Source organism: Paramisgurnus dabryanus, chromosome 2 (assembly GCF_030506205.2).
Source record: "Paramisgurnus dabryanus chromosome 2, PD_genome_1.1, whole genome shotgun sequence".
Lineage (NCBI taxonomy): Eukaryota > Metazoa > Chordata > Actinopteri > Cypriniformes > Cobitidae > Paramisgurnus > Paramisgurnus dabryanus.
This window is the reverse complement of record NC_133338.1, coordinates 6,001,201-6,021,767: the sequence shown is the minus strand read 5'-3', so window position 1 is coordinate 6,021,767 and position 20,567 is coordinate 6,001,201. Positions and strand designations below refer to the sequence as shown.

The 20,567-nt window shown below is 33.7% G+C and overlaps 1 protein-coding gene across 2 annotated transcripts in view; it reads right to left on the bottom strand.

Annotated features, from left to right (window-relative positions):
- efl1 (elongation factor like GTPase 1) overlaps window positions 1-20,567 on the bottom strand; it is a 148,978-nt gene that overhangs the window by 97,002 nt on the left and 31,409 nt on the right. For both annotated transcript variants that reach the window (XM_065249452.2, XM_073811888.1), the window contains exons 13-15: window positions 10,877-11,031; window positions 9,638-9,804; window positions 7,566-7,701 (exon numbers count right to left, since the gene is read on the bottom strand). In XM_065249452.2, coding sequence (XP_065105524.2) covers window positions 7,566-7,701; window positions 9,638-9,804; window positions 10,877-11,031 — 458 coding nt within the window. The remainder of the gene's footprint in view (window positions 1-7,565; window positions 7,702-9,637; window positions 9,805-10,876; window positions 11,032-20,567) is intronic.

The window sequence follows — 20,567 nt, the reverse complement described above, 5'->3', positions numbered from 1 at the left end:
CGTTTCAGTACTACCTCATTCGTAAGTTTCAGTACGACCTCATTCAAATGTTTCTGTACAATCTCTTCATACGTTTCAAAACAATCTCATTCATATATCACAGTACGACCTCATTCGTACGTTTCAGAACGATCGCATGTGTACTTTTTAGTACGATCTCATTCATAAATTTCAGTACGTACTCATTTGTACATTTAAGTACAAATCTCATTTGTACATTTCTGTACGATTTCATTCGTACGTTTCCATATGACCTCATTCGTATGTATCAGTACGACCTCATTCATATGTTTCAGTACAATCTCATTTCTACGTTTAATTATGATCTCATTTGTACGTTTCAGTAAGACATCATTCGTACGTTTGAGTACAACCACATTCGAATGTTTCTGTAAGTACTCATTTGTACATATCAGTACAAACATCATTCATACATTTCAGTACGACTTCATTTGTACGTTTCAGTACGACTTCATTTGTACGTTTCAGTACGATTTCATTCATACGTTTCAGTAAGACCTCATTCGTACATTTCCGTATGACCTTACTCGTATGTTTTCAGTACAATCTCATTCGTACGTTTCAGTACGACCTCATTCATACGTTTCAGTACGACCTCATTCGTACATTTCTGTATGACCTTATTCATATGTTTCAGTACAATCTCATTCGTACATTTCAGTACGATCTTATTTGTTTGTTTCTGAACGACCTCATTAGAATGTTTTGGTACAATCTCATTCATATGTTTCAGTACAATCTCATTTCTACATTTTATTATGATCTCATTTGTACGTTTCAGTACTACCTCATTCGTAAGTTTCAGTACGACCTCATTCAAATGTTTCTGTACAATCTCTTCGTACGTTTCAAAACAATCTCATTCATATATCACTGTAAGACCTCATTCGTACGTTTCAGTATGACCTCATTCATACGTTTCAGTAAGTACTCATTTGTACATTTTAGTACAAATCTCATTTCTACATTTCTGTACGATTTCATTCGTACGTTTCCGTATGACCTCATTCGTATGTATCAGTACAATCTCATTCGTACGTTTCAGTACGATCTTATTTGTTCGTTTCTGTACAACCTCGTTAGAATGTTTCAGTACAATCTCATTTCTACATTTAATTATGATCTCATTTGTACGTTTCAGTACTACCCTCATTCATACGTTTCAGTATGACCTCATTCATACGTTTCAGTAAGTACTCATTTGTACATTTTAGTACAAATCTCATTTCTACATTTCAGTACGATTTCATTCGCACGTTTCCGTATGATCTCATTCGTATGTTTCAGTAAAATCTCATTCGTACTTTCACTACGATCTTATTTGTTAGTTTCTGTACGACCTCATTCAAATGTTTCTGTACAATCTCATTTCTACATTTAATTATGATCTCATTTGAACGTTTCAGTACTACCTCATTCGTACGTTTCATTACGACCTCATTCGAATGTTTCTGTACAATCTCTTAATACATTTCAGTACAATCTTATTCACATGTTTCAGTACAATCTCATTTCTACATTTAATTATGATCTCAAATGTATGTTTCAGTACTACCTCATTAGTACGTTTCAGTACGACCTCATTCAAATGTTTCTGTACAATCTCTTCATACGTTTCAATACAATCTCATTCATATATCACAGTACGACCTCATTCGTACGTTTCAGAACGACCTCATTCGTTTCAGAACGATCGCATTTGTAAGTTTCAGTACGATCTCATTCATACATTTCAGTAAGTACTCATTTGTACATTTAAGTACAAATCTCATTTGTACATTTCTGTACGATTTCACTCATACGTTTCCATATGACCTCATTCTTATGTATCAGTACAATCTCATTTGTACGTTTCAGTACGATCTTATTTGTTCATTTCTGTACAACCTTGTTAGAATGTTTCAGTACAATCTCATTTCTACATTTAATTACGATCTCATTTGAACGTTTCAGTACTACCTCATTCGTACGTTTCAGTACGACCTCATTCAAATGTTTCTGTACAATCTCTTCATACGTTTCAGTACAATCTTATTCATATGTTTCAGTACACTCTCATTTCTACATTTTATTATGATCTCAATTGTACGTTTCAGTAATACCTCATTCATACGTTTTAGTACGATCTCATTCGAATGTTTCTGTACACTCAAAAAAAATTGTTTGTTCAATCAACATAATTGAATTAAGGAAAACTTTTCCACGAAATTAGATTAGGCTTGTACAACAAGAATACAATAAGTTAATTTAAGCAAATAATCTTTTGTTGCACCAACTTAATAAATATATTTATATTGGTCATAAAAATATCTTGTTCAATAAACTAAATTCAGTTAAGGAAAACTTTTCCACGCAATTATTTCTGGTCTGTTCAACAAAAACAAAACAAGTTCATTCAAGCCAAAAAGTCTAGTTAAACCAATTGTCAGTTTCTATATAATACTAATTAGCATAAGCACACGTTAGCATGCTAATGACACATTGGATGAACATGTGAAAAGAGACTGATCTTCAAACAGTCATTAACACAGTTAGTGCTTTTTAAAATAAGTACGTATGTCACATCCACAACTTAACCACAAGCGCCACTCTTCTGTACGATGGTAACCAAACAATTCGTAAAAATATAACACAAAATCTTCTAAATCAATAAGATAAACCAACATTAAACATTATAAAGTCTTTCTCTTTACCTAAAAATGCATAAAATAACACTTAATTAAAAAAATTACTCTCCAAAGGCAGTTGCATGCAAAGCATGCTGGGAAATACAGATTCACGGCCCAGTAGGTAATAGCAACAAAAATCATTAATGTGGTCCCAATATAAAATTATTGAGTTCATGTAATTTTTTTTTTAATTTAAGCAGATTGAACATTATAAAAATAGGTTGAGACAAAAAAATAAAAAATTGTGTTGTATTAACTTGTTTCATTAAGTAAATTAAACAAGGTGCAAAAATATTTTTTTTGACAATCTCTTTAAAGGTTTCAGTACAATCTCATTCATATGTCACAGAACGACCGCATTCATACGTTTCATTGCAATCTCATCGTATGTTTCAGTACAATATCATTCGTAGATTTCAGTACACTCTCATATATATATATATATATATATATATATATGTTTAATTATGATCTCATTTGTATGTTTCAGTACGACCTCATATATTTCGATATGATCTCTACATTTCAGTTCTTTGATCTGCTGTCACCCCAGTGACACTGGGTAGGGCTTCACTCTTGGACATTCTTGCTTTTCTAAAATATGTTATACAATTCACATCATAAGAAATCAGAAATTGATAAAAAAGTTATGGTAAATTCTCATTTTTGCATTTCAATCTACTTTCACTCCACTGAAGTTGGGTTTCAGTACAACAGTTATGTCTTCATGTAAGATAAGGTTGGGCGTTCTCTAACCTGACTTACTTCGTCATCTCCATTATTTAATATTAGTTGTGCATTGCCGTGTAACGCTTATGCATTAACTCTTCACCTTTCTGACATGTGAGCTACCGTTAAGGACATTCAAATCTGTTTAGGGCTGTTTGGAAGCCTGAATTATAAGATAACGCTCGGTAATGTCCACTCAGTGCTGTTGAATTTATTGACAGGTGCCTGTGCTCCACTGTCAGGCTTTGCATTAGTTGAAAATGCTGATGCATTAATGCTGCCCTCTTTCATAATTTATTCAACTCTCATTAAATAAACAACGACTGCGCCGCCGTCAACATATCGATGCACACATAACTGCATAGAGATGTCATGCAACTAGAACTGTAAGTAGTATTTTGGGGTGAATATCCCAAAATGCTCCTCGCTGTCATAAGCAAGACTGGCAATTTTATTACATGCTTTTGTGTCAATAAAACCTGAACTTGATTAATTTGCGACTACTTATACCACAAAGATTTTTCAACTATAATTTATTCCAGCAAATCTGCTTGTTAAGCTAATTCTTGTAAAACGAGCCCTGAATTACCATACATGAAACATGAACTTTCGACTATCATTTAAATAAAACGTATACGCATTGAGCACTTTAACCATTAGAGACCGTCTGTCGAAAAAACACATCTGCTAAATGACTTAAAGAGTTCATACACTGTACAGCCTAAAGAGATATTTTATATTTATTCAATAATTATACACACCATGTAAGATTATGGTGAACAAACACGCTACTTTAAACATACAGTATATATAAAAATAAACATATCTATAACACCAATGCAATATAGTGAGTAAATGAAGCATTTTATCAGTGTGCGATTGTATCAGAAGCGTACACACAAGTGTAATGTGCTTTAAATAGGTGACCGAGCATCTGAAATGAGAAAGGATACATAGGAAATACATTTTCATCAGTGCATTAGCCGCACACAGATCTATGACGTCCAGAATGCTGCGTATCATAAATTTAATTTAATTGCTGTATCTGGACGCTGACTCAGAACTACAGGAGTCCTGGATGATTTTCACACAGATCTTACAGAGAGATATAAAGACAGCCAAAATGGTGTGAAGACCGTGGAAAATAATAAACACAACTGATGGTCTGATTCTACTGTTTAGGAATTTTCATCCCATTGTGAGGACCCTTAAAGGTGCCAAAAAATGCATTGAAATAATCTGTTAATTTTTTTTCTGATATCTACACAGAAGGTATTTGGCTTTATTAAGTGCAAAAATTATCCAGAGATTGTTTTACATGTCCAAACAACCCTTGGATTTGCTTTTAGAATTAAATGGTATATTATTACCTTATTTGAAATTACATCATGATATTTTAAGAATATTTGCTGTAATGATATTTATGACATTATAAAAAATATTGAAAAGGAAGGGGAAGCTGTCATTGATGACAAACTTTATAATTCAAAATGTAAATTCATTGTCATAAGGTGGCAGAAGCCGCATTAAAGTGCAATAGTAGTGATCACACAGCATGAGTCAAATGTAAACAAAGCACAAACTAGAGATGAAATGGTATGAAAGTTTTCCATACACTTCCAACAGATCCCAGTAACTCAACTCATTAGCAAACCATTTAAAATTGATTTGACATCTACAGTAAGTGCACTTTTGTTCGCATAAACATCACATAAATAACATTACCATTAATCATGGCACATTTGTAAATCAGATTTTCATATAAACACAGAACAAATTAGCAAGTCTGTGTCTATGGTCTGCGTATGTTGTGAGAAACGGGGTGTACTTTAGGACCCAGGAGTAAGCTGCAGGATGTCTCACACCAAACAGCGTAAAAAGGAGTTTTAAACTCATCAGATCACATTATTTAATGGAAAATGCATAGAGGAGATGCATTTCTAAAGAAATATAAAGTTAACAAGCATCAGTACATCTACATTTTCCTAAATGTGATTTTTTTTAATTTAAAATCAGTCAGTAAAGGTACTCTCTTAGTGCTACGAGTTGGTAGCGTTTTCCCTATATGGGTCAATGACGTGACGTTAATTATTTTGTGTCCACATGGTTCAATTAAATGTAAAAGGGTTAAAATTTCAAAATAAATATGCAGATTATTTCATACATTTTCTTTTTTGAGGACCTAGTCTTAAATTTCTGGTTTTATTTCATTTTTAAAGAATATTTGGGGGATAATTGCAAACATGTCAATGTGGTGTCAATTGGTTTAACTAGTATTTTTTATGAAAATATAATTATATTCATAAAAAATGTGGAATAAAATATAATCATCTAATTTAGTGTAATATATTTTTTTAAATACATTTTTACATCATTTGTCAAAATTTATTTAGAAAACAGAGCTGTTTTAGCATAAAACATTCACTCTCTGTACAAATATTGAAAAACACATGAACATTTACATGTAGAAATAACTAATATATTTTAAAATGATTTTATTTTTGATGATCACGCTTACATGCCAACAAGGTGGATAAAATATTTAATATTTCTCATTCTTTGGCGCAATTGGCAGTTACACCATTTGACATTTTCAGGTCCATTCACTCTTAACTTTCATAAAAATGGTGCAAATAATTTTTTTTTATTGTATAATATTTACATAAATAAACTTTAAAATAAACCTGAACATTTTTTAAATTTCAATTTGAGTATCTCCGTTTAGCGTACCTTTACAGCTTGGTTGTACTCGTGTTACTGACATGATGCTCTTGCCCTCAGGTGTTGTTGTTGTGTGCGTTAGGGAACGTAAATGCGCTGTACGTTATCACGTCGCTAAATCATTTATATCGCAAAATGACATTTTTATCAATAAAAAATTATACTGTGTTATCATGGCCGGTATGATATGGCACACATCTACCCTGGACCACAAAACCAGTCACACTGCAAGGGTCAATTTTTTTGAAAATGAGATTTATACATAACCTGAAAGCTGAAAAAATAAGCTGATGTATGATTGATGTATGGTTTGTTAGGATAGGACAATATTTGGGCAATATACAACTATTTAAACATCAGGAATCTGAGTAAAATTGAGAAAACTGAACTTAAAGTTGTCCATGATTTTGATTTTTAGCGATAATATTGACCCATAAATGTATTGTTGGCTATTGCTACAAATACCCATGCGACTTATGACTGGTTTTGTGGTCAAAGGTCACATATACAATACTGTCCTAAAATATGCATATAAATTTGATGCTTGCTTAAAACATACAGCTATTTTTAGTCTTAGCTTTCATGCAGAAACATCTGTGAATGCAAACACAGACAAAACGGAGATGATGAATGAAAATGTCGACCCTAAACTCTAAAAGGCAAAACTACTTCCTTAACTTTTCTTTCTTCATATCCCTCAATGATTGTTTGGTGGAGCCACAAATGGTGTTTGTTGTGTCAATCAGGAAATGACTGAAATCTGCGATGGGACTATTGTGACAAGCCGCTTTAGTTGAGTATAGGGTCATTTATCTTTGCTGTCATATCAGAAGGCAGGTGTGATATGCTGTTCAAAACCCTCACAAAGAAAAAAACATTAACACTGAGCCCTTGAGCAAAGACACTGAACGCTCAAAGTCCCAAAGTCACTTCACTCGACGACCATATTTGCAATGCTTCTGGGCAAATATTGCAGTAATACAAGACCAACTCCCATCTATGTCAATCGCTTGCCAACATCAACACATTTCCAGACAACAAGTAAACTTTGCATTAACTGTACCATAGTATTGTGATAACCAAAACCTGTACCATAAAACCCAAGATACATTCTTTTGTTAGAAAAAATATATTCTATACCAACTATAATAGGAGTGGATTTAATATATGCTATATTGTACTGTAAATAAGACTACCAGCTATTGACCATTTGGCATCCAGGAACATCACTTTATATTTTACCATAAAGTAGAGAGACATTACAGAACGTTTTCAGAAACAAGATCAACAGTCATCCTGAAATCATTGTATAAATCAAAGCAGAATAAAAAACTTTTTCCTGTAATGTATAAAACCACATCTCCTTCATCTTTGACCCTGGATCAAACTTATCCGCAACTGTGATGAGAAAACGAGAGGACGTACCGAGAACATTTCCTGAAGGAACTTCATCCAGTTCGTCCAGCTCACGGCCCATCAGCAGGTAAAGTCTGTCCACGGTACAGCAGGCCATGTGAGGAATGGCAGGCAACTCATCAGCCACAGAACAACCTTCCGGCAGCTAAAGCCCAAAACAACAAATATCACAGATCAGCAACAAGAGAACTCATCTTTTCTGACAGCATACATCATTCATGGTGAACAGTTAAAAAAACAATGAAAGACAAAACAAATGAAAGATCTTTCATCTAAAAACGATACTCTTTGATCTGGAACATCCTAATTCAATCCACAATTAATCCAGATTCATTCCAAATTTGATTCAAATTCCAGGGTTTCCCGCAGCACTTTGCAGTTCGAGTGGCCCACCTAAGCTGGGAAACCCTACCGCCTTAACTAGGTCGTACAAAAAAATGAGAAATGGCTGAAATGAGAAATGAGAAAGACGTGGTCCGGACCGTCACTGTCGTAATCCAGATCAATCCAAAAGTAATCCATTTGCACTCGTAAATTATTCCAGATTCAATCCAAAATTGATCCAGATTCAATCCAATATTGATCCAGATTCAATCCAAAATTGATCCAGATTCAATCCAAAAGTAATCCATTTGCACTCCAAAATTATTCCAGATTAAATCAAAAATTGATTCAGATTCAATCCAAAACTGATTCAAATTCAATCCAAAATAAATCCAGATTCAATCCAAAATTGATCCAGATTCACTTGAAATGAATCCAGATTCACTTGAAATGAATCCAGATTCACTTGAAATGAATCCAGATTCAATCCAAAATTGATCCGGATCCAATCCAAAATTGATCCGGATCCAATCCAAAATTGATCCGGATCCAATCCAAAATTGATCCAGATTCAATCTGCAATGAATACACATCAATCCAAAAGTAATCAATTTGCACTCCAAAATTATTCTAGATTCAATCTAAAATTATTTCAGATTTAATCTAAAATTGATTCAGATTCAATCCAAAATAAATACAGATTCAATCCAATATAAATACAGATCAATCAAAAATTTATCCAGATTCACTGAAAATTCATTCAGATTCAATCTAAAATTTATTCAGATTCACTTTGAAATTAATTCAGATTCAATCCAAAATTGAACCAGATTTAATATAAAAAATTAACCCAGGTTCAAACTAAAATTGATCCAGATTCAATCCCTAATTAATCCAGATTCAAAGCAATGTGATGACTCATAAGATTTTGTCATCAATCACATTTTTAAAGTGCAGTACAATCTGAAGGGTTGTTCACACTACAGATGATACCATTAACATAACTAAAGATAGTTATACAATTTGTTTTAAATTTAATGGGGGGGGTCTAAAGCTATTTATTATCGATTAGCTTAGCCATCCGTGTTTTCTGGGTCAGATTCAGGCTCATGTTGATAAGGTAGTAGTAAATATGATAGTATCTCGTGGTTTTATATTTGTTTGGGAGATCATCTTCCATTCAAATACATTCAAATTTGCACATTTGTAACTATAAACTGCAGTCTGGAAGCCTAAAAGAAACAAATATAGTTTAGCGTTATAGTTAGTGTTATTGGTGGCGAATGGGCCTTAATCCAAATCCAGTCTGCAATAAAACTCTAATTAAATGCAATCAAATAGCTTTAATAGTTTAATAAATCCTGAACACAATGATTTTTTGACTATTTTTGTCTTCGCCTTGCATAAAAAATCAAGTCACCTTTCTGCAGATTGTCCCGCTAAATTGAAATGTTCTTAAAGAGCTATAAAGGCTTTATGCAGATTAGCCCGAGTTTTCAATGAGTCTTTTAATAGGTTTGAAGGTAATGATGTAATAATTAGCTTCAGACAGCTTCAAACATGAGGAAATTAATTGGAAATGAACCCGAACAAGGCACTCCGTTTTCCAGAGTTCAAGTTCATTGAGGTTAAGGATTATTAATTGTGTGATTATTGCATTAATTCTCGGATAATGACTGTGAGAGCTGTGATGGTGTATAAAATCAAAAGGCTGAGACAATGAAACTGTCTGCAATCGTAAAGTCGGAGACGCTCACCGTTCTCAGCGCCAGCGACGGGTCGTATTTGGGTCCGAGCACAAAAACCCTTTGACCTTTTCTGATGACTCCACTGTATACTCTAGCGAATGCCACAAAATGCTCTTTGCTTTCATCCTCGACCGCAGCTTTGACAGAAAGAGCCTCCGTCTGGGCACACAGAGTATCTGCAGATTAATGCATTAGACTTTTAATGACAACTGAGTAAAGACAGGACATAAAGACCACATGAATTTAATTAATATAGACTTATATAATAGTAAGACCATTGCACAGTGGTGTTGTCAAATGCTCTAATGCTGAACTTATATATATATATATATATACTGTAGTACTGAATAAATTGTGGCTGCTATATTTAAAACACAGCTCATTCAAATTAAATATACTGTAGTTTTAAGTAGCCATTTAATGAAATCCTAATTTAATGAAGTCATTTTATCATCACCTACCAAGAAAAATACAGCATTTTCACAAAATTCATGCATTTCTATACAATTTTGCTCATACTGCCAACATCTACTTACCACGGTTAAGGGGCGTTATTAGGCACAAAGTCACATGTATTAGGCATAAAATGTCTTTTTATAAAACGTTTCCTGGGAACACATTCTGATAAAATTTGTACCTTCAATGCAGTGTAAAAAATAGGCTAAAATACAAGTCTTATTAATAAGCCATTTCAACTTTTTTGACTAGTCAGAAGTTGCTATAAATTATAAGAATAAAGTTGTTATAGTGTGAGCCACTTAAACTTTTTTTTTTTTTTTTTTTTTTTAGTGGACATATCATGAAAATCTGACTTTTTCCATATTTCAGTGCTATAAATGGATCCACAAGTGCTTCTATCAACCTAGAAAATGTGAAAAAGATCAACCCAGTAACTTAGTTTTGGCGAACCATTCTCTGCAAGCATGTGAAAAAATAGGTTTTTGAAATTTGTCCCTTGTGATGACCTTATAATAATACCGCCCTTTAATCTGTACTATCCAACCATGACACTGCCATTTAGTGCAGAGAGAGAGAAAATAATTGAAAGTACAATTAAGTTTTAATTTAAGCAAACCACCATTATGGCGATCAATGTTTGCATTTCATCAGGTCATTTGAAATAGAATTGTATTGTGTTTTTTTATTGTATTTTCATGATACTATAAAACTATAGGGAAACTATAGCCTGCACCACACAAAAATGCGTTCGCTCACACATACACACAACTGCACTGACTGTGTTCTTGCCTGTGACACTGTTGGTGGCGGGGGTTGATGGGATTGAAGCCCCTCCATCATCAGGTGACCCTGGGGTTTCTGCACTTTGATTGGTCGTTTGTCTCTCAGCGTGCCGCTGCCTGGCCAGTTCCCTTCTCTGGGCGATCTCTTCCTGAGTCAACGGCCTATGGGTAAAACAACACGAATACGCTGTTATGTTCCTTCAAAAAGCATAACTTGACAGTTACAGAAGAGATACTATTGAGGGTTACAGTTAATGTGTAAATAAATAAATTGAAACTGATTTTATGCATTTTATGCAAAGCGACTTGCATGTGCATTTAATCAATTGAACCCCTGATGTTGGTGTTGCAAACACCACACTCCACCATTTGAACTACAGGAAAAGTCATTCAATATCTGATTTTGTCGTATAAATCTCAAATTGCATAAAGTCTGCCTGTTTCAAAAGAAATCAGGAACCGCTGTCAAAAAGTGCTTCAACTGACAACTCTGCCACAGCTTTTCACTGTAAAAACAAACCCGGAGAAAACGGCAATAATTTGCTTCTGCGCTCCTAACCAGTAGATCCAACACGAGATTTCAACCACATTTGCCTCCAAACGGCCACCACATAAATTTAAGACCCATTCCTAAGCGAAGTGAAGGAGACGACAGAAAAGCGTTGGTTATAGACTATAAACAAATCATAAAGAGGGTTGTGACTGCCTCCACAAGATCACAACTGCTTTATAGCTAAACATAGCTACACATCTGCAGTCGTATGGCACGTTCGCTCTGATTGGTTGAAAACAGTAAGCAGCAATGACTACGAAGTTCCTCACGACTATCGATTTTATTTTGATGCTTGCCAAACAAGCTAAATTTACTAACCAACTTTTTGGCCAATATTGCGTGAAGTTAGGACTGTAATATATAGAGAAGAACTCTTATTGTTTATTCACATCCAAGCATCCAAGCAATGGAGGACGAAAAATTACTTAAGTTTATATAAATAAGTAAATGAATAAAAACATACATTCATAAATAAATTAATGTAAAAATACATAAATAATAGACTGATTAATCTCATACAAAATCAAAGTAATTTTTTGCATAACATATGAGTTTGTGCTGTGTGTAATTATTATGTATATATAAATACACACACACATTCATTTATGTATTTAAGAAACATTTACATGTGTATATATATTTATTTATATTTTTATATATTCTATATAAATAAAAACAATATATAAATGATACATTTCTGAAATGTATATGTATGTATGTGTGTGTGTTTAAATTAGGGATGTTAAACAATTAATTGCGATTAATCGTTAGCAGAATAAAAGTTTTTTTTACATCACATATGTGTGTAAACTGTGTATAATAAATATGTATATATATAAATATGAACATATTCATGTATAATTTTAAGAATTTTTTTTATATATATTAAGTATTTATATTTATATATAATATAAATTATACATAAATATACAAATGTATATACACATGTAAACATTTCTAAAACATATACATGCATGTGTGTACATTTATTTATACAAAGTTATTATACACAGTTCACACACACATATATGATGTAAACAAAAACTTTTATTCTGCTAACGATTAATCGCGATTAATTGTTTAGCATCCCTAGTTTAAATATACATAATATTTACATACCGCACAAATGCATATTATGCAAACAATTACCTATTAATAATTTAAATAATTAAATAATTATTTTGTATGAGATTAATTTAGATTAATCTATGCCCATCCCTAATAAATAAATAAATACATAAATTCATAAATAAATAAGTAATCAATTAAATGCAAAAATAAATACATGTAGAAATTCATAAATAAATAAATACAGAAATGTTAGAAATAAACAAGTAATAAATTAAATGCAAAAATAAATTAATGTAGAAATACAGAAATAAATAAATACAGAAAATCAGAAATAAATAATTAATCAATTAAATGCAAAAAGAAATAAATGTAGAAAAAAAAGAAATAAATAAATACAAAAATTCAGAAATAAACAAGTAATCAATTAAATGCAAAAATAAATACATGTAGAAATATAGAAATAAATAAATACATAAATGCAGAAATAAATAAATGAATAAATAAATGTAGAAATACAGAAATAAATAGATACATAAATGCAGAAATAAATAAGTAATTAATTAAATGCAAAAATAAATAAATGAATAAAACACATTTACAAATACAGAAATAAATAATTGAATAAATGCAAAAATAAATAAGTAATCAATTAAATGCAAAAATAAATAAATAAATAAATGTAGAAATACAGAAATTGATAAATTAATTAATACATAAATGCAGAAGCAAATAAGTAATTAATTAAATGCAGAAATAAATAAATGCAGACATAAATAATACGTTTATATGTATATGCATTTATGTTGCCAGCTTCTGCTTTACTCATGCAGGCGGTATAAATGCTAACTTGTTAACAGTGGTCCCAAAAAAATATGCGCCGCTCAGGCATACGGTGTGAAACCCTTCCGTTAGCAACTGATATTGATCAAGCATGCGATTGTTATATTGGTTGTACACAGGCAGCCGCAAAGCTGTGTTGCATGCGTTGTAAACGCAGTCTGTGTCAAAGCACAATGGGCTTTAGTGGAGCCACAACAATCCTTTTAACCAATCCTGCATTGAGAGAGGTTGGGCCCGCCTACCTTATTAACATACGGACACAGAAATACAGAAATAAATGTAATGGTGCAAAAATAATATAATTAAAAGTTAAATTTTTTATTTATGCATTTAATGAATTACTTATTTATTTATGAATTTATGTATTTATTTATTCTACATTTACAATTTATTAATTCATTTATGCATGTATGTATTTATTCATTTATTTATTTATATACACTTTGTCCTCCATACCAAGTCAGGGCTGTTTTGGTGTGACCCCAGGCCTGGGTTCCTTCAACTTTACATCCCCGAATCACACTGAGACTTGGAGAGCAATATCTGAACCGCTTCTAAATATTTCAGCGACTTTAGAGCTGTAAACAAAGCTAGTTATGACGACGAGAGTGAAAATCGCCATGAAATGTTAATCGTACCTCTAGGAAGCATAAATTACACCAAAACAGGATATAGTCCAGAGGAAAACCTCAAATCTACTTCTTACTTTATTATATTTTGATCATGCCGCAGTTGCGCAATAAAGCATAAATACTCAGGTCAGTGTTTTTCCCCATGTTTACTTTTCCTCCATAAGGGCTTCAATCATGTAATGGACCTCGAGTGTTTTTTATTTCAGACCTGCTCAGAATCAACTGCGTTTGACTTTTCACGAGTCTGAATGTGCCGCTTATTGACAATAATGAAAACAGCGTGAAGCTCTTTTACAAGCTCGGCCGCTTTTGCTGTCCCGAACCTTTCGCCGAAGTCTTTAAAACCACGATTGTTTTTAATAGTCAAGAAGACAAAGAATGACAATTACGGATGAATGGAAATATAAATCGCCTCTAAATCTGAAATTGTGAAACCCGTATGGAAAACGATTTGTAAAAGACATCTGGTCAGTTTTTACAACACGAGACATTAAACTCCAGATGTTTTACACAATTGACTGCGGCTACAATGGAGATCTGACACAAATATAATTCAGTTGTTAATTATACAGTAATATTAAAAGCTGCAATCCGTAACGTTGCCTCTCTATCGCCATCTCTGTTTAAAACATAAAATTGCACGTTAGATTACATAATTTTCTTTACGCTTGCTTAAAAAACAACTCAAAAAACACACAAAATCTGACCCATTTGCTCAACTAATAAATCACTATTATAAGTTTATGTATACGGTTTGTACATATTTACATTTATTTATTTACCATTTTATGCAAAGCATAATGTATTAACATTATTATTTGTCTTACTTTTCCCACTGATTTCTAATATTAAAAATATCATAACTTTCTCAATCCTCAACAGATTTTTACAATCCAGGTATCTTTGTAAATGGGAATGTCTCCTCTATCTAGCCTTGTGATACATTTTGAGCTTTGGGGTTTTTGAAAATGTTGTCATCATACCTAATTATTATGTTTTGACTAGTAAGCTTTTTACAAATGTTTATAGAAATTTTTATTTCAAGAGTCTCTTTTATATATATATAATGCATATATAAATGAAATAGAAAAGAATAGAGCCATGTTTTGTGCACCGAGAAGCCAAACCAATTTTCTGCCTACCAACTGCCTTGTGCCATTAATAAAAACCCCTGGCACCAGCAGCCAATCAGGAGAGTCAACATGTGATCGCTGCATGCAGTGCATGTGTAAGAGCGACTGACAACACTCCCACACACCAAATCTCTCTCACACACACACACACACACAATGACCCACATTGATCATTGCTATGGTAACCACAAAGGTACAGGAATGCATTGGTGTTTGTAGGTTTCTTGAAGAAGTTCATTTAATGAGTGAAACATATCTGACGCAATCCCTTCATGTACTGACACATTTTTACCAAACCAAAATGTCTTTTTTAGTAAAAAAGTACAAAAATGTCTTGTGACACTACACAATAAAAACAACAACAAGAACACTACTTTGTGGCATATTCATATTTTACTATTTTGAACAACAAATAAAAATGTAATATTTGCTGTAAAATGCTGTAAACGGGTTAACTTTGGGTGAAAAGTTCTCAAACGGCCATCCAATCACAGTGGAGGAAAAAACAGCTGGCATATGGCATCCTCAAGGACTTTTTTAGACGCTTTTAAAAGCTTTGATGTGATTTATACATCTAGGTATTCTTTAACCATGTACCAACTTTGATTAAAATCATAACATCTTTTTTATTATTATTATTTTATTTATTTATTTATTTTTATTTTACTTTATATTACTATATGGCTGTACAGTACATGTTTGATGTCCATATTATGTGTAACATAAGAGGTAGTAATATTAATATGGTTTAGTGTATATTATTATTATTTATTTTTCTCTTTTTTTTTCTCTTCCTTATTATTTTTATTTTATTTTATTTTTTGATTAATTGCCTCAGATAATGTTTTTGTTGTTTTTGTGGTGTAAAAGTAAAAAAAGTAAAAAAAGCTTTGGTGTGAACACCCCCTAAATGCTCGTTGTACGAAGCGCCGGTTAGTTGTTTTGATATTTGTCCAGCCCCTCCTCCACTGTGATTGGACGGCTGTGTGAGAACTGACATTGACGAGTTGAGTTGGCGGCGTAAAAGCTTCAGTGTGCACGCCCCCTTAATTTGTAAGGTATAATTGACAACGGGCCGTTGAATTATAAGAAAATAATGCACACCCAAGGTGCAATGCTACACCGATGTGCATTATTTTCAAATAATTCAAAGGACCGGAGTCAATTATTCCTCTTATACCACGGTTACCACAAACATTGCTCTGGTGCCTTTTTTTAAGACATTTGACTATTTATTATAACATGTTAAAATTGCCACTTTGTAGGTGTGAGCAAAAATGTGCCGTTTTAGGGTGTGTCCTTTAAGATGCAAATGAGCGGATGAAATGCAAACACTGATCACAATGATGGTGGTTTGTTGAAATTAAAACTCAATTGTGCTGTCAATTATTTTTTTCTCTTTCTTTCTCTCTGCACTTAACTGCAGTGTTGTGGTTGGATAGTGCAGATTAAGGGGCGGTATTATTGTAATTGGCCTTGCTACCTACCTCACAAAACAGGCGAAATTTCAATGATCTATTTTTTCACATGCTTGAAGAGAATGGTTTACCAAAACTAAGTTACTGGGTTGTTCTTTTTCACATTTCTAGGTTGATAGAAGCAATAGGGACCCAATTACAGCAATTAAACATGGAAAAAGTCTGATTTTCACGCTATGACCCCTTTAAGAAAACTATCCCTTTAAACAAGTTATATTTACAGTCACCCATTTGGCGAACACTTAACAAAACACAACAATACATTTAATAATAGATTTTGTGTAAGGATTACAGAATTCTTTTGGGGTAAACCAAATTTTTCTCAAATAAAGGCCAAAATCAAGGCATGCGCTTTATAAAAAGTTACTTAACAGAAAAAATCGAATAAATCACAATGAGCATTGTGTTCTTTTCTTAAGGTCTCCCTAAAGCACAAAATATTTGGGTTGGTTTGAATAATGATGATATGTAGAAACTGGAACATTGCTTTTAAAATGTGGGTCACAGCCATCGCAACATCATACTCTGAAAACTGATCTTGGACTAACATGAGATTTATGTCCATTTATGTCCCAGTTTCCTATATGTCTGCGGTCTTAGTTGTATCTCATCCCCCCAGGGATCAAGGGTCATTTTATGTGGTAGTGTCGACATGCATTCAATAGTATCAGTTTGTCACGTACATATCACTAATGTGTTATGGACACTTTAGATATAAAAAAAAGAAATCTTCCTTACAAGCTCAGTGCATAGCCTGCGAAACATGATGTCATCGTTTGGACTTACAGACAAACTATAGACACTACTGCCTTTTAGGAATTATACTTCCTGAAAAGATATTTACTTATTGAATTTGTCTAATAGTAGATATACATCCATCACAGGAGGAATCTTGAATTTTTGTCCCTGAACCAAACAAATGTCATTTGCACCACGACTACACAAAACTACATAATATAATCCATAATTCATGCTTCTTTGCATAATTTGACACATTAAACGCTTGTCACACATCACACAACACATATTTCATTCACATTTCCTACTACCGAAGGATATAACTGAAGTAAAAATCTTGGCTGGAAATATAAACAGTAAACGACTTGAACAGATGGCAGAAGCTTTGACAACGGAAAGCGGCAGATAATACGATCAAATACTGTCCAAGTTTATGCCACATTATTTTGGATATATTTGAAAACAGTGTTTTTGTTTCGACTCCTTGCGCATTAAAGTACTCTTTTATCCTAGCAGAGACAGACCTCATGGATACTGGGATGCGAGACGATTTTTGGAAGAAGTTTGAACAATAAAGTGAAATTGAATTGAATGCTGTACTATTAATACCGAGTGTTTGACGTTCTCAAACAGCCTGTGTCTTTGCACACATACAGCACACGTCGGTCCAATGCATTACACAGACATTGAGAAACTAACCCAACATCTCAAGGGAGCAGATATGTTTGAATTATCCATAATTCAGATGCACATCATTATACCGGCTGTCGATAAAGCAAGACCTTGGTTTGAAATATAGTTTGTGAGTCAGTATTGCATTGATCAGCACTGACACACATTACTTTTATGCATTTTAGTGTCCAGGATTTGACATTAACGTATTTAGCAGATGCGTATTTTTTGACCCAATGTTGGGCTGGTTTTGCCCCTTTTTGGCCCAATGCTGGGATGAAACCCATCATGTTTTAGAGTGTAACGTGACTTGCAGTGCATTCAATATGTAATATTTTTTCATCAGTAAATACTATGGGGCGTACACACCAAATGCGATTTCAACAATTTGCATAGATTACAAACAAAGTTAATGCCCAGATGCGAATAGACCCGAATTCGCACAGTGCAATGCGAATGACGCAAATTGGGTGGCGCAAAAACATGCATTTGGTGTAAAAATGCACATTTGGCACAAAAATATGTGCTTTACACACAAAAACACGCGCTATTGGCACGATGAAAACACGCGCTATTGGCACGATGAAAACACGCGCTATTGGCACGATGAAAACACGCGCTATTGGCACGATGAAAACACGCGCGATTGGCACGATGAAAACACGCGCGATTGGCACGATGAAAACACGCGCGATTGGCACGATGAAAACACGCGCGATTGGCACGATGAAAACACGCGCGATTGGCACGATGAAAACACGCCCGATTGGCACGATGAAAACACGCGCGATTGGCACGATGAAAACACGCGCGATTGGCACGATGAAAACACGCGCGATTGGCACGATGAAAACACGCGCGATTGGCACGATGAAAACACGCGCGATTGCCGCTAAAACACGCATGACATGCTCCAACACGTCTTTGCACAAGTTTATCTCTTTCCCTGTCATTGACGAGATAACTCGTTCATTAAGAGAAAACGCTTCCCTGCCAATGACGAGAATTTCCGGCTTTCCACAACATCGCTCTTATCCACCAGGTGGCACACTTCCGCAAATTAAACAACCTGGAAGTTAAGCCTCACGTGAAAGAGAAAGAACTCTGTGTATGTTTTAAAGATCGCTCTGAATCTGATCTCTATCAAAAGTCCTTTACAAAAATGTAATTTTCTGGGTGTTTTTGAAGAAACCTACCCATATTTGAGAGGTGATAAAAAGAGAACCAATGAACCTAGATTGAAATGTTTTTGTTTTTTGAAAGCAGAGGATCTGTTCTTTCATTTGATATATTTTTTGTTTCTATATTTATAAAAGAAAATTTTTAAATATGGAAGGCATTAAACTTTTGTGAAAATCGTGAAAAATGCTGGCGTTGGCTAGCAACTTTTTTAAGAAACGCTGGCAGGGAAAGAGTTAAAATATTCAATTTAAGGGAAAAAATTGCATTACAAGAAGTTAAATGCAGTGAGTAATCTAGAGCGAGGAATGTGATGCTTCGCTTTTAGTGTGTACGTAGCATAAGAATGTAATGGTAGAATAAAAAAGTTTTTAAATCACATTTCGGTTCAATTTCAGTACAGACAAAACATAAAATGACTTGTTGTTTATTATTAACTCTTTCCCCGCCAGTTTTTTTTTAAGTTGCCAGCCAGCGCCAACATTTTTTTTTATAATTTTTACAAAAGTTTAATGCCTTTCAGAAAATATTATTCTTAAATATCTAAACATACAATATATCAAATGAAAGAACAGACCTATGGGTAGGTTGTTGGGGCGGCAGTGGCTCAGTGGTTCATGTAGGTTGTCTACAAACCGGAAGGTTGGTGGTTCAATCCCCGGCTCCACTGGACCAAGTGTTGAGGTGTCCTTGAGCAAGACATCTAACCCCAGCTGCTCCCGACGAGCTGGCTGGCGCCTTGCATGGCTGACACCGCCGTCGGTGTATGAATGGGTGAATGTGAGGCTAATTGTAAAGCGCTTTGGATGGCAATAGGTCTGTTAAAAGCGCTATATAAATGCAGTCCATTTACCAGTTTCTTCAAAAATATGAAAAGATTTAACTGGTTTAAAGGAAAAGGAAGGCTGTCACATATGTACAGTAACAGAGAAATGGGAGGGCAGGGTAATTTTTTCAGCCACTGGGACTTTTCTGAAAAAAGTGGAAAAATTCTGTATTTTCTTTAATTGGGCTAAGGAATTAAAAATTAACAACAAATATTTAACTTTGTTTTTAAATTGTTAAAGGTGCAGTGTGTACATTTTAGTGGCATCTAGTGGTGAGGTTGCGAAATTGCAACCAACGCTCAGTCCACTGCTCACCCCTCGCTTTTAAAACGTATAGAGATGCTACTGTAGTCACCGCCGAAAAAACATGTCATCGTTGGAGACAACTTAGTAAAAAAAGTTGTCCGTTAAGGGCTTCTATAGAAACATGGCGGCACAAAAATGCGACTTCCACGTAAGGGGACCCCCGGTGTATGTAGATAAAAATTTCTCATTCTAAGATAATAAAAATATAACGTTTCATTATGAAAGGTCTCTACTAACCCCTGATAATATAGTTTTGTATATTATTTTGC